At 36.3% G+C, this 15,147-nt stretch overlaps 3 protein-coding genes across 3 annotated transcripts; 1 reads left to right on the top strand and 2 right to left on the bottom strand.

The window, feature by feature from the left end:
- Positions 1 to 1,362: 1,362 nt before the first annotated feature.
- On the bottom strand, positions 1,363 to 3,198 carry LOC105131977 (transcription repressor OFP5-like). Its single transcript, XM_011035210.1, has one exon. It carries the CDS (start codon positions 2,772 to 2,774, stop codon positions 1,455 to 1,457), a length of 1,320 nt encoding a protein of 439 aa, XP_011033512.1. The 5' UTR covers positions 2,775 to 3,198; the 3' UTR covers positions 1,363 to 1,454.
- An 898-nt stretch (positions 3,199 to 4,096) lies between these two features.
- On the top strand, positions 4,097 to 7,453 carry LOC105131976 (uncharacterized). Its single transcript, XM_011035209.1, has 4 exons — positions 4,097 to 5,002; positions 5,416 to 6,038; positions 6,351 to 6,866; positions 7,099 to 7,453. The coding sequence occupies exons 1-4, from the start codon at positions 4,750 to 4,752 to the stop codon at positions 7,225 to 7,227; spliced, it is 1,521 nt and encodes a 506-aa protein (XP_011033511.1). The 5' UTR covers positions 4,097 to 4,749; the 3' UTR covers positions 7,228 to 7,453.
- Positions 7,454 to 7,523: 70 nt separating this feature from the next.
- Positions 7,524 to 10,809, bottom strand: LOC105131975 (G-type lectin S-receptor-like serine/threonine-protein kinase SD2-5). Its single transcript, XM_011035208.1, has 2 exons — positions 9,600 to 10,809; positions 7,524 to 9,470 (listed from the first exon to the last, which is right to left on the bottom strand). The coding sequence occupies exons 1-2, from the start codon at positions 10,618 to 10,620 to the stop codon at positions 7,738 to 7,740; spliced, it is 2,754 nt and encodes a 917-aa protein (XP_011033510.1). The 5' UTR covers positions 10,621 to 10,809; the 3' UTR covers positions 7,524 to 7,737.
- Between the last annotated feature and the right edge of the window lie 4,338 nt (positions 10,810 to 15,147).

Below are 15,147 nucleotides of genomic sequence, written 5' to 3'. Positions count from 1 at the left end.
GGTTGTATTTTTTTTAAAAAAGTTATTTTGGTCTCATGACTTAGACCACAAGTCTTTCAATATTTGATTTTTTTATTAGATTGTCCCTATCTTATAACACGGGTAGAAAGTTTAGCGAGTTAATCTAATTGACTTAGTTTTTTTAATTGATCTTTTTTTTTTAATATCATCATTTAATATTATGTTTTATTGAGAATTAGACTTTATGATTTTTTTTGATTTTTTTTATTAGGTTGTCTCATCCTTATGACCAGTGAATAATGCTCAATGAGTTAACCTAGGTTAACTTAACTTATTTTTTGTATTATTTTTTAATTAAACTTTTTACAAACTTTATAATTCAACATTAGGTCAAGTAGGGTCAATTAAGAATTGAGTTTTATAATTTGTTTTAATTTGCTCTTTACGAGTTATCTCCGTCTCATGATCAAAATCGTAGATTTAGCAGACTAACCCGAGTTAAAGCATGCCATTTTTTTTTTCCTGTTAGGTTATCTTAGTCTCATAACTCAAGTCATAAGTTAGATAAATTGTCTCGGACTAATTAAGAATTGAATTTTATAATTTATTTTGATTTGCTTTCTATTGAGTTATTTTTTTTCTTATGACCTAGAATGTGTGTTTGACAAGTTAATTTAGATCACTTTTTTAGATCTTTTATTATTAATTTTTTCATTTAATCCTTCAACATTGAGAATTGAGAATTAGACTTTATAATAGCATTGAGGTTATCATAGTCTTATAATTCAAGTTGTAAATTGAATATGTTAACCCGAGTTGATCAAAATAAATCCAATATGTTTTGTAATATGAAGGAAAATTTCATCTTGAAATTTCTTTTAGTATAATTAAGTCATCCAAGCTGTTTTTAAACTTTCAAAGTCAATCGAGTCAACCTCTATTCAATTTAATTTTTTTATTAAATAAATATTAATAATATCTAAATATTTTTTATATTAAAAAAATCTAAAATTAACTGTATCCGCAACCTAACACGGCTAATGATCCACTAGATTATGTAAACCGAACTGTATATGGATTTGCCACTTTGCTGCCTTCCCGCTCATAGATGTTGAATGTAAGTTATTGACATTGCACGGCAATCCTTGGTACTTGTGAGAGGATAGGGCTTCTCTCACTCTTTAAAGATTCGTAGCATGATAGGTGATGGGAATGCTAAAGCATCAATGCGTGTTGCCAGCAATTAGCTGTGTACTGTTTACAACTCATCAATTCTCTCCTTTCCTCATCAGTGCATCACTTCGATTATGGTGGACATATGTACACAAACTTTAATAGCACTAATTCTTGAAATCGTTGCTGCATTGAAGTTATGATGAGAATTTTTCATGGAATGATAATTAATTAGAGGCATCATCATCTTGTAACAGTAATATCTTAGCAATTTACAGGAAATTTACAAGTTTCTTGCTATAATTAACTGAATAATGCGGTTATTCATCGTAAGATTGTTCATTCTCTAGTTCAGTATCAAAGCAGGCCTCGTTCAGATCAAACCATACCTGCCGGAATACCTTGACAATAAGATCATGATACTCGTCAGCATTCAATGTCAGATAGCACGCCAAGAGTTCTTCGAGCTCTTCTGACCGGCTAATTCTCTTCTCCTCAATCATTTCAATCATTGAATCTCTGAAGTCCTTCTGTGGATCAAACGAGGTTTTCACCACAGCGAAATTCTCTAGGCCTGTGAATCCCTCCATTTTTTTCTCTCTGGCCTTTTTCTTCTTTTTCATCTTGGCTTTCTTCATGTCTTCCAGTGCTTTTATTTTGCAGATTTCGACTTTTGAAGCAGTTCTTGGAGAAATAGCCCTGACTTTACTTTTCTTTTTCCTCTGCAATTCTCTGTTTATGTACAGAGATTTTCTCAGTTTCTCCCTCTTTGTCTTGAGCTCTTCAATCTTCATGTCTTTCAACGTTTGCCACTCAGAACTCAAATTTTCAGCAGAAAATCCATCACTTTCTTTATGAGCAGCAAATAAAAAGTCTTTTTTAGTCTTTCTTAGATGAGAATCGCTCACATTAATGGAAGACACGGAGAAATCTTTTTTTGAATGAGAAGCTGTCAACTTACAGTCCTCTCTCTCTATCCTCCCAATCGTTCTTTCTGATTCCATTTCAAAAATATTCTTTGATGTCTCTTTTCTTGATACTCTCTCTGCTTCAAACGATTCTCCATTCAATTTGAACCGCTGCGCTTCGAAAACCCTTTGATCTGTTTTCCTCGTTTTCTCCTTTCTCTCAACCCTCAACCTTGGGGTTCTGATTTCTGCTACCTTTTCACTTATACATGCATCCATTTCAGGCAAAATCTCAATTTCTCTTGGCAGTCCTCTCATTTCCCTTGCTTCATAAACCTTGTTGCTGAACCTGATTTTGTCTTCTTTTCTCTTATTTACCCTTGCAGCGTTTGATCTACAGCTGTGACAACTTGATGGTGGAGCCTGGAGCTCACTGTCCAAATCATTATGCAATGAACTCAAAGCACCTGTGCTAGCACTCTCGTCACCAAAAGAAAGTCTCCAAAAAGCATCGCCATCCCCTCCATAGAATCTACCTCCTCCTTCACCACGAGCAAATGGCAATGGACTTGCGGAAACAGAATTCCATTTCCCTTTTTGCTTCGCTTTTGCATGTTCTTGCCCTGGGTTGATGCTCATGTGCTTGAACTTTGTTAGCCAGGAAGTGGAGAAAACATGAGATATTAAAGAAGGGCGCGAAGAGGATGGGGTCTTTTTCCTACGCCACTTCATCGTTTTCTACTTCTGACAAGCAGGGTTTTCCCTGCTTGTTATGGAGTAGTTTTCTTTCTTTTGCTTTGATGAGAATAGCTTGATATTATTTTTTTAAGGTTATCCAGTTGCCAAGAGAAGAAGAAGAAGAAGATGGAGATGGTGATAAGAAACTGAATGGGATGATAATGGGAGGGGGAGAGAGAGAGCTGTAGCAGTTTGGGACAGTTAGAGACTTATAAATAGGGACGTGGGTTTCTTACTTTGTTTTCTGCTGCTAGTTTTTTTTTTCTTTTCAAAAGAGGCACCCGCCCTTAATCTTGTGACCACTTTGGCTTCTTTTTTTCACTTTATGGTTTGTACATGGAAATGAATTCATGCCTAAGCCCATGCTCAGATGGGAATCCCTTTGATCCTCTAGGTGCAGGATCACCCCAAGTTCATTCACAAGAATTATGGTCTATAATTCTGTCCACATGTCCAGTGTTGTTGCATCAGCAGCTCGTGAACTTTTGTATCTTGGTATGAACCAGCTACCAGGCCTTTGAAATGGGGGCAGATTTTGGACAATTAGGACTGACAGTTCTCTCTTTATGGCTTTAGTGATTTGGAGATTTCTTTCTTTAATCATTTCCTTTCGTTTTCTTTAAAATCTATCTGTTTCCTTCTTTTACCTTTTGCTTATTTTTGGTTTCTGGAGGTGTGACTTTTTGCTTTTATGTCAAAGACCACTACAGTGGCTAATAGCCTCGGAAAAAAAAGAAGATCGTAGCACTTAATAAGAATTAAGGGTGAAAGAATGGTTGGGTTTGGTAAGCCTCAGGCCCACAAACAAAAGTAAATCGGTCCAAATCCTTGGCTGCATTGGATAAACACCTGCAGTAGGTTGAGGTCCTGTATTGTCAACAAGTTTTGCGTCTAGAGGATAGATTGCATTTCAAGAACAGAATATAGAAACTTTTCTCTTACTCCAGATATGATAGAGGCATCACTTTGTTTTAAAGAAAACCAACAACTGGTATTCTAGTTAGAAAGGCTGCAGACATCAATGTTTGCTTGTTAAGACCAAATTAGTTATGCTAATGCCCTTACCCACTGTTACAGTCAATGTGTGGTTTGCATCACAGACAGCGAAGGATTTGGAGTAAATTTGCATTGCAGAGCTAGAAATTACAATTACACTTGACATAATAGCATTCATGTAACTTGCAAGACTAGGACAATTGTTCCGCTTTCAGTCCCACTGTGGCCTTGTAATAAGTTTAGCATGTGCAGCCGACCCGTGGTCCATCAAAGGCAAGAAGGGTCATTGTCAGATTCATACTGTAATGCGATGTGTGATCATTACCAGCAAGAAGGGCCAGAATCTCCTATTTTGGTTTTCCTCTGCTTGTTCTGCAGAATAACGGCTCAATAACTCTATACGTATACCCCCAAGTATATACTCGAAGTAGTATAAACTTTTTTATTGTAATGTCCTTTTGGAATACGTGAAGACTTGCTAGGGTAGGTTTTAACGTCTACAGAAGTTAGCTAGAAACGACACCTTTCCTTACAGCATAGGCTGAAGATGAACTTTTACTATTTTCCAGTGATTTCTCTAACTTTGTGAATATGATTTTAAACAGATGTAACCAAAAGTCCTTTTGTATCCCTAGCTTATATTGTTTTTCATTAAAAATTCTGGTTTGTCCCTTTCTTTTCTGGTGCGAGAGTTAGTTTAAGAAAGGCATAAGTAGCCCTCTATGAACGGGAATTTGCACCGACCGAAGTTACACATAGGAAATTAACAATAATATCTGTAGAGCTTTCATTACGAGGAAGAGTATGTTCCTCGCAACTGGAAAGTAAGACCAAAGTCTAGAGCAATTTTTTCGTACTTGGCTCTCAATCAATCAAGTTCGAATTCTACATCTCTACTGAGACTCTTGAATTCATTATCATATTATATATAGTTATGTACATGTGTGATATCAAACTTCCTCTATTATAACCAATGGATGGAAAGAAGAACCCAGTTTATTTTCTTCCTGTTCTGGCCGTGGTTATTCTTTCAGGAGCCTTATATGCTACAGCTGCAAATGAGTACGTATCAGCATTAGGCGATCCCGGAATGAGAAGAGATGGTTTAAGGTTGGCAATAGAGTCATGGAATCAATGCAATGAGGTTGGAGAAGAAGTTCCTTCTATGGGCAGCCCAAGAGCTGCAGATTGCTTTGACATATTCAAGGCTTCTCCGAAGGCAGAAGGTAAGATTTTCAGGCCATTTTCTTTGCTTGTCTTCTATCTGCACCTGGATGCAATGAAGCCTAATATGCTTGTTTAAAGTATTCATGCATCTCTGGTGATAATTTAGGAAGATCTGTTTGCTTTATCACCGTATTGAATTGCCTTTTTGGATAGAAAATTGTCATGTTGTAGATTGTTAGTACAATGGTACCTTTCCTTCAGTGAACAAGAGTTAGTCTGTTTATGATTCTTGAGTTTTATAAATCCAATAAATGTATAAATTCCCAGCAAGAACTTGAACTCAGAATAGACAATTTCTTAACGAAAAGAAGGGTTTGTATAACTTCTATGTTTCTGTAGTAAGTTGTAAGAAGAAAGTACTCGAACATTTATGATCTGTATTTATTTTGTTTCTGAATTTTCTGTCTTGTAGAAAAGGACTGCGCCCTCTGCAATTCCTTGCCTTATGCATTGGTCCACAGAGTCACAGTGGAAGACAACAAGCTTAGTGTTGGAAACCCTTTTCTAGGAGTGCAACCAAATGCCCTTTATGATGTAAACCTTTATGCTGCGGATAAGGAACTCTATTTAGGCTCAAAATGCCAAGTTGAAGACACTCCTAATCCGTGGCAATTCTGGATGATCATGCTCAAAAGCGGCAACATGGACACTTACTCAGCCAAGTGCCCCAAAAATGGCCACAGAGTGGGGCCTTTTGGCCCGGACACTGGATTCCCTTGCTTTGGAAAAGGGTGCATGAACCAGCCATTCATTTATCATGATTACACCACGTTGCAAGGGCCTCATAGGACGACACTTAAAGGAAGGTTTTATGGGTCATGGGATTTGGATGCAGATTTGAGCAAGGGACTAATGGATAACATTTCATACCATTCTGTGACATGGGAGAAGGAGGTAGGAAAGGGAAGTTGGATTTTTCATCATCTTTTGAGGACCTCAACAAAGTATCCATGGTTGATGCTTTACTTGAGATCAGATGCCACACATGATGTTTCTGGTGGGTACCATTACCCAACAAGGGGTATGTCAAAAATTGTGAGTACTCCTTTTACATTCTTTGATCTAATTAATATACATATTCAAATTCCTCAACAGTTCAAATACAAACAAAGGGAGTGCCTGACCTTTTCTTTGTTTCTGCCAAGCCTCCGGTGTAGATAAAATATTATGATGCATAGAAATAGATTGGAATGTAGGTCAAATCCTGCAAACATTTCACAGGGGAGGTGGATTTACACGAGTGACATCTAGGGGTTGAAAAATTAGTCTATATCATGCACTAATGCAGGTTTTACTTACAAGCCAAACAAACTTGTGAGTGATGGAGTTGACGTGCACTATATGCAGATCCCAGAATCACCAAACTTCAAAGTAAGGTTCACTTTAAATGTAATCAATGGTGGGGGTCCTAGCAGCCAGTTCTACCTGATGGACATGGGAAGCTGTTGGAAGAACGACGGGAAACCTTGCGATGGAAATGTTACTTCAGATGTCACTCGATACAGCGAAATGATCATAAATCCAAACATAAGTTCATGGTGCCATCCAAACAACCTCAATGTGTGCCCTCCTTACCATACATTTCCCGATGGAACACGTATCCATCGCAATGACACTGCTCGCTTCCCTTATGCCGCCTATCACTTGTACTGTTCTCCGGGGAATGCAGAGCATCTTGAAGTTCCTTATAGTTTGTGTGATCCCTATAGCAATCCTCAGCCTCAGGAGATATTACAGATTTTGCCACATCCAGTTTGGGGTGAGTATGGATATCCTACCAAGCAAGGTGAGGGTTGGATTGGTGACCCGAGAACTTGGGAACTTGATGTTGGGAGGTTGTCGCAATCACTTTACTTCTACCAGGTTTGCTTTTCTGTCTTCCACTTTTCTCTTATGGATTAAATGGCCTTAGCACAGTTTCAGAGCTTCAAATTTGCTAGTTCTTTCAAAACTCGAAGTCACTAGATATAATCCTGCATCCTAGAAACGGAAGGAAATTTTTACAGAGGCCGAAAGGAAGTGACATGATGAATCATTAAAATGGACAAAGCTCTTTGAATTATTAAAATGGACAAAGCTATTACTTATTTTGCAGGATCCTGGGACTCCTCCGGCTAGGAGGCAGTGGATGTCCATTGATTTAGGAACAGAGATATTCAAGGCCCCAAATCAAGTTGCTGAATGGACTGTTAGTGACTTTGACATCATTATACCTGAGCAATGAGTAGCGATTTGCGAAGACAAATTGCAGCTTCAAGAAAAAGAAAAGAAAAGAGGTTTCTGGGGAGGTAGCTTCAATTTTCCATGCTAAGTCAACACAATTCAATCAAATGCCCTCGATATGATTTTTCTGAAAAGAATCAGCACAATGTTAATAGTAACATGTTAACCGGAATCATGTATATTTGGCTCTTTGTTGGCTATAAAATTAATTTTTTTTACCTCAAAAACTTAACTGAAAACTGATGGCATTTCTTGGCTTTAAATGCCAGAGAAGTTATAATCATTGCAGTGATATACTTGGAGCTAGAATTTACTTGGTAGTTATTTTACTTGTAGTAAGCAGCTAATTGTAGCCGGGAGTTTCTTGCAGTTTTTCATGCTTTCCTGTCACACTTTATGCTAATTGAACAATTTCCCAGATAACATTACAATAGCGATATAAATAGAACTGAAGGTAAAACACCTATCAGAGAAACATAAACACCACATATATTTCGCAAAAAATCTTTCTTCACCTTGGTCCTGATAGTAGTGATGGCAGCAATGTGGCAGTACTGCCCAGCACTGCCTCTCTTCTTATTGCTGCCATTGTTGTTGCATTCTGAAGGCCATAGTCTAGGTTTGCTTCAACACCCATGTTGCCCTCTAAGACCTTAACCACGGTTGACATGCTAGGCCTCCTTGTGTGATCACTTTGCAGACACCAAATACCAACCCTCACCATCTCCACAGCTTCTAACCTGTGCAATTGCATATCCTCACTGCTATTGTCAACCATATCAATCAATTGATCCTCCTGTGCCTTCTTCATAAGAATAGGGAGCAAATGCATGCACTCAGGCTGTGACCTATCCAGATTTTTCTTTCCGCAGACGACTTCCATGACTACGATTCCAAAACTATAAACATCTGCCTTCTCTGTGATGACTGAGCTGAATAATTCAGGAGCCAAGTACCCAGGAGTTCCTCTCATTGTGGTCACCACTTGACTTTGATCCTTGTCAATCAACTTAGACAAGCCAAAATCAGAGATCTTAGCATGCAGATTTGCATCCAACAAAATGTTTTGTGGTTTGATGTCTAAGTGGACTATTCTTTGTCTGCATTCTTCATGGAGATAGGCCAGCCCCTTTGCTATATCCATGATAATGTTTCTTCTAGTTTGGAAGTCCAGAGGATGTAGTAGTGGTTCCCTGCAGAAAATCCACTTATCCAAAGACCCACAGCACATGAACTCATAGACTAAAAGCCTATGCAATTTATCAGCACAGAATCCAATTAGCCTCGCCAGGTTGACATGATGGATGCTTCCTATAGTTTTGACCTCAGCCAAGAATTCCTTCTCCCCTTGGCCTAAAGCATCTAGGCGCTTTACTGCAATTTTTTCTCCATTTTCTAGAATTCCTTCAAAAACTGATCCAAACCCTCCTCCTCCAAGCTTCTTCTCGAAATCCCAAGTTGCTACTCCTAGTTCTTGGTATGTGAATCTCATGGGCCTTCCTGATAGTTGATTCAAGTCTTCCATTCCTTCCTCTCGATCTCTTTTCTTCCTCAAAACCATAATACATAGACCAACAATTAAATTCATAAGAAGGATGGCTCCAATAGTTGATCCTGCTATTATTTTAGGATTGATAGAAGATGTAGGATTGATAGAAGATGTAAAAGCACTTCCATTCTCTCCATCATTAGAAATTTTGATGAAGGCATAAGAATAGTAATTATTTCTTTCCTTGCCATCAGCAATTAGTGTAAGAACTGGTGAGGGCAAAAAACAATTCCCATGAGAATCATTACCGTGATACTGAAATAGAGCAGCGTTGCATGAACATTTTTTCAAACATGCATCTTTACAACTCTTCATGTCTGTTCCGTTCAGGACCGCCGCCTCAGGGTCAACATAATTGAAATAGTAGACATCTTCCAGGGGAAGAAGAGAATGGGATTTTGGATTTTCACATGTGGTTGGACTCATCTGCCAGCAATTGTAGTTGCCTTGATCATTTGGGGTATTGGCTCGAGCAAAACCTGCTGGGCACGAGCAGTGCCCATTGAAGCACAGCCCATAATTACCACAAGTTGTTGGGTAATCACATGCACTCATCATATCTGTCAACAGATCAACCCCGTCAATCATGTTGCCATCATAAATTCTGAGATGCCCATCAGGATCAAATTTCATGTAAGCCGTCGCTGAGTATTTAACGGTGCTTGTAAGCATTGTATTCGGCTCATCAGGTGAAGCTGACATTATAAGTAAAGCAAGATTACCAGAGGATTCATCATGACTTAGTTGGAGGCTGTCTATGCCCCCCAAAACTGAAAATTTGAAGTACTTTTGTGGCGCAGTAGCTTGGTAAGAAGCAAACAAACCTTGTGGGATCACAAAAAGGCTGAAGCCACCTTCAGATCTATCAGTTTTCGAAACACTTGCCACCAGCTTTTGTCCTGCCACTAATTTGTTCCCAAGAAACAGTACGTCAGCAGGATGATCAAATGAATTCCAAACAGTCTTGTTATTGACATCATAGAGCTCAAGGTTTCCAGTTTCCATCATCCTCATACCCGCAACAGACATGTTAGATGTGTTAGTAGACCAAACGAAAGTTCCAGCAGCATCTCTCAAGATCAAATCTCCATCTGTTAATAATTGTAAAGTTGCGTTCTCACCAACAGGCCTGTTTCTGTTTGCTAACCATAAGGCATCCCGAGCATACTCCGATTGCTTCCATATTGCAAAATAGAAGGAATTCCGGTCCATGGAGTGAAATCCACAAGAAAAAACAGCTCCGTTCATCATGATTATTTTATATGGATTATAAGGCATGGCTGATATGCGATAATTATTCGTCCATGAAGTGGACACATGCGCTGTAGTACTAAAAGATTGCCACACAGTCTTATTATTGTGGCCTTGAAGCACAAGCATTCCTGTTTCCATCATCTTTATACCTGCAACAGACATGTTAGACGTGTTGGTAGACCAGACTAAAGCTCCATCTGCATCTCTCAGAACCAAATTTCCTTCTGGAAGTAACTTTAGAGTTGCGTTCTGCCCAACAGGCTTATTTTCATTTGCCAACCATATGACATTCTCAGGAGTGAAATTATAACTACCATCTGGAAAACGTGATATTTGGAGTGATACAACTGCAAAATAAAAGGAATCATTTTTCTGGTCTTCGGAGTAAAATCCACAACCAAAAGACTCAGACTCACTCATCAAGATCATTTGGTAGAAATCGAAGTCTCCCGCTGAAATGGACAAATTGTTTGTCCATGATGTCGATATTTGTGCTGTGGAGTCATGAATTTGAGCTTCTAGGAAGTATGCAGGAGATAATATGATCAAAAGCTGCACTAGCAAGATATCATTCAAAGGCCATATAGCCATGAGCTCTACTATTTTTGTATGGTATTACTCTGGAATGTAATACAGATCAATAAATGCTGTTTCTATACAACACCAAATGAAGGCAGTGCAGCAGCAGCCATAGGACTTAGGAAGCTTTCCTGTTTTTTAACACAACGTGATGCTATTTGCCCCATCAATGAAAATTCTTTAATTTCGCCGTCCCTATTACCAGCCATGGATAGTACACATGTTCACCCTCAAGAGTTTACGATTCTTGTTGTCTGATTTCCTCGCAATACCCATCATAACTTTTCTTTTAACCGCAAGTAAACATGAGACAAGAAAATTCAAGCATTATTTTCCCATTGGAGCAAATGAAAGTGACATTGGAGAATAGGTTCATACTCAAGATTGAATTGATATTAAATATGTTAATGGCTACACAGTGATGCAAACCACCTAGTCAATTTACATATCATACATACAAGGTATATTGAAAGTTTTTTTAATGTGTTAATTTCTTGATTTTAATTTGTCCCGGAAGCACATCTCGCGCTCTCACTTTTCTTTTAGGGTCTGCACAATTTGTTGTAGAGAACAATACAATTTTATTTAATTTGTTGATTTGTTGATTTTAATATATATTTAGTTGTTCTTTATACAATTTTTATTAATAAGAAAAAAAAGGAGTAGATTGTGCCTAAGTGCTTATCAATTTGTTCAAAAATCAAATAATTCTTCTAGCGAACTTAGAATTAAGCTGGTATGTACGTGCTACAAATTTCATTGGAAATCACTCGATAAATCATGACACTTCATTGACCATATACTATAAATAATAAATATCATTAATATTTTGTGCAGTGCTATTCCCATTCCTTGAGTTTTAATCTCTCTCCATAATTTTATGGGATGACCAAATTAACCTATCTTTTTTTTAGTATTTTTCATACATAACATAATTTGATATTTATGAATTTCTTGCCATGTTTGCTTATATATGTGTGTGTGTGTTAATTTTATATTCTATAATTCTTATTTTTAGGAAAAAATAATATTTTTATAAAAAATGATTCAGATTCATATATACTATCTAGAATTGGTATCATTATTTTAATATAAGAGAAGAAATTGATATCATTGTACTAATTGTAATTAACCAAAGTTGTAAATAAAGATTAATATTTTTTTTGCTCCATAAATATTTGGAATTGGATTAACAGCAGAAGGAGCGAGAGTGGAGTGGGAGTTTAAAAAAAGTTGGTGGTTGTGTTCCTTAACTTTCTTGACGCGGAAAATAAATAAAAAGTTTCTGTTTACAGATTTCAGTTATAAGAAAGCATTATAGACCCACCAGCAGAAAAAATCCAAAAAAATAAATAAATAAAAGGTCGAGAATAATACTTAAATGGTCCTCGTCAAGCAATACGGCAGCCATTAAAGACCCAACAGCCGAGAACGAGAATGACAGGCGTGGAAAATTGACTCATATTCGAGGATGCTTGACGTAAAAAGAGGTGCGGATGCTCGTAAAAAAACACAACAATAATAATAACCTTCTGGGAGACCAAGCAATCAAATTTACAGATGAAGCCAGAGTCCCATCTGCATCTCTCAGGACCAAATTTCCTTCTGGGAGAAACTGCAGAGTTGCATTCTCGCAAACAGGCTTATTTCTGTTCGCCGACCATATTAGATGGCTAAAATACCGACTACCATTCCCAACACTCCAATCTGTCCAGGTTTTGGCTATCCCGACAGCAGAAAAAACCCCATAATAGTCGGTGTAGAATCCACAAGCAAAACCAATCTCATTCAACAGAATGATCCGATTGGCACTAGAGATTGATGGTAAGGAGATGTTATTATTTGTCCATGATGTGGTGTCAGCATAATGAATTTGTGCTTCCAGGAGGTATGGTAGAGACCATAAGATGATCAAAAGCTGCTATGCCAGCATTAGCTAATAATTTACTTTAATACATAATTTTGAAACTACAAACCGTAAATACAATTAACCTTGATATAACAAGATCATTGGAAACGATTTTTTGACGAAAAGAATGGTCTATCATCCCTACAAGGATTGACCCGTGATAGCTACTTTCGTTCCCAGAGTCGTCGGCCTATGGTCCTTGCTCAGTTTCTCAATTAATTTTACCCCTTTGGTCACGGCTGATTGTCGTTCGACAATGACCCTGATATTATTTTTATCAACTAGGTTCCAAATTCCAACCAATGAAACCAGATTTTGAGCACGACTATTTGGAAGGCTAGCTTTTCCTTTTGAATTTTCATAAGAGAACGGTCATCTCATTCTATAGTTTATCTAGCTTTTTAATTTATGGAAATATCCATAAAAGTCAATTGATACTTGTTTCCATGCTCCTTCTAGCCAATACTTCATCATTGACTATGTAAACACTATTATTCAAATTTTCTCATATTAAGAATCACTCAATTAGATGATATGCACACCACTTATAAATAGTGTTCACGTTTCTCTCTAGCATAATACTCTAATTATAAATTTAAATTCATGAAAATGGACACTTCACTCAACATCATAAGGTTTTCACTCACTTTTCTTTTCATATATAAAATATGATCTAAAAAATAAAATTATCGATAATCAACACCCTCTCAAGTACAAAAAATTTTGACAGCTTGAGAGATATCTCACCTTTGACTACTTAAGCACTCATACAATAATATCTAATATGAACTCATTGTGGTCTAGTTTTCATTCACTATTATTATGCAAGAAACATTTCTTCACTCTTCACTAAAGCTTTGTTATTGTATAACAAACATGTTATTTTCACTATTTCCCTAGAGTTTCTTATACCATCTACCACATATGACCACAAACATTTTCACTAAAAACGCCTACGTCCTTTTATCATAAAATGGTTGTATCTTTTTTTAATGTATATACTTTATAATGAATTAGTTAGTTAATTGTGATAATATTTTTGTTTATATAAAAACTTATTTATTATTAAAAAGCTATACTAATATTAATTTTTTATTGCTTGATAAAGGCGTCTACCAAATATCTTTAATTTTTTTATTTTGGTATTTTCAACCCTCATATACCAAATTAAGGTATCACCAATCAAGCTTTTATAAAAAAATGGGTTGTTAGTTTTTCATCAAGTGTGATTTCAACCATTTTACTACAGTATATTCAAAAATGAGTTATTTTACATTATATGTCATTATTTATTTTGAAAAAATTCTCACTAAGAACTATAAACTCACATGAACTTTAGTTGATTCAGGAAAGATATTGCCATTGACAGGGATTCATACAAAGACACATTAAATACTAAACAACCATTGATAAAAAAATAATTTTTATTTCTCAATAAAAATTGATTTATTCAATACATGATTCTTTAAAATTTTAAGTATCCAATCCTTTTATGTCCTCAAGCCAGGATATTCTGCTATTTAGTTTATGCAGTCGCAAAGTTGCTCGAGGAACTTTATAAATGTGTCTCATAGCACTGTTAGGTTTTTAGCTAAATATTGCATTGTTCCTCTTATTTTCATTACTAAAAATTTGAATTTTTTAGCTTAAAAGTAATAGCTCATAGTTTTTAAGGTCTAATGTTGTGCTTCTTATATTGCAGTATTTCTTTATTCAATCAAAGGTTGTTTGACATAAATGAACCTAGTAGTCTCATGATCGAGATGTGTGATTAACTTGGCATATAGCTAGCTTAGCTTTCAGAGTATTTCATTTGCTTACTTCAATTCTCCTACTTCAGCCTGAGTTTCTTAACATTTCCTTATCATTCTACGCTATTGCCTTTCTTTTGTTTATGTAAATAGTTGAACTTTTCTTATAATTCTTGAAAGGCTTGCTAGTGCTTTTGTAAGTGGGCTAAAATGTTATTTGCTTTTTTCTTCATTATGATCAAAGTCCACTCCTAGTTGGTTAAGTTAGATTCTAATTTTCTCATTTTTATAGCTAATTCCTCTAGCTCGGAGTTCAGGTCTTCATTATAGGACTCTTGTTGGACTCTAATCTCTTCTTGCATATCTTTTATAATCTGAACAATTAGCTTTTAAGGTCCTTTATGGAACTTTATAAGTTTTTTCTCTTATTTTTTACCATATTGGTTAATACGGGGTTGCTATTCCATCTACGTTATTGGTGATTGTGACTATACCACGATACTTCTAAACTTTTTGACTAATTCCATTAAATTCTTTAAAATTTTGAATCTTCATAGAATTCAGCGAGTCCAATGGTTCGAGTTATGAATTTCTCATAACCTAATTGTTGTAAAACCAAACTAAAGCAATAAATAATGTAACATCAAGCCCCCATCGATGAAACCTAAGTATAATCACCTCAATATATAAGGTAAGATAAGAAATAAGTACATTGTGTCCTTCAATGAAATACAGATTTTCTCAAGCTGGAAAACATCCTCTCACAAGTATTCTTTCATATATCTTTTAGTGGGGGTTAAACAAATTTCTCTAATTTAAATATAAATGCCATAAGGTTCTAAATAGTTCATATATATATATATATATATATATATATAT

This window comes from Populus euphratica, unplaced genomic scaffold (assembly GCF_000495115.2).
Source record: "Populus euphratica unplaced genomic scaffold, PopEup_1.0 scaffold26.1, whole genome shotgun sequence".
Lineage (NCBI taxonomy): Eukaryota > Viridiplantae > Streptophyta > Magnoliopsida > Malpighiales > Salicaceae > Populus > Populus euphratica.
Note: the sequence above shows the minus strand (reverse complement) of the source record. Positions and strands in the feature narration are given on the sequence as shown.

Coding starts and splice junctions, on each gene's coding strand:
- LOC105131977 (XM_011035210.1), bottom strand. CDS start 2,774: ATGAAGTGGCGTAGGAAAAAGACCCCATCCTCTTCGCGCCCTTCTTTA.
- LOC105131976 (XM_011035209.1), top strand. CDS start 4,750: ATGGATGGAAAGAAGAACCCAGTTTATTTTCTTCCTGTTCTGGCCGTG. Junction 6,039..6,350: donor CAAGGGGTATGTCAAAAATT/GTGAGTACTCCT, acceptor CACTATATGCAG/ATCCCAGAATCACCAAACTT. Junction 6,867..7,098: donor AATCACTTTACTTCTACCAG/GTTTGCTTTTCT, acceptor CTTATTTTGCAG/GATCCTGGGACTCCTCCGGC.
- LOC105131975 (XM_011035208.1), bottom strand. CDS start 10,620: ATGGCTATATGGCCTTTGAATGATATCTTGCTAGTGCAGCTTTTGATC. Junction 9,471..9,599: donor CCTTTTTGTGATCCCACAAG/GTTTGTTTGCTT, acceptor TTATAATGTCAG/CTTCACCTGATGAGCCGAAT.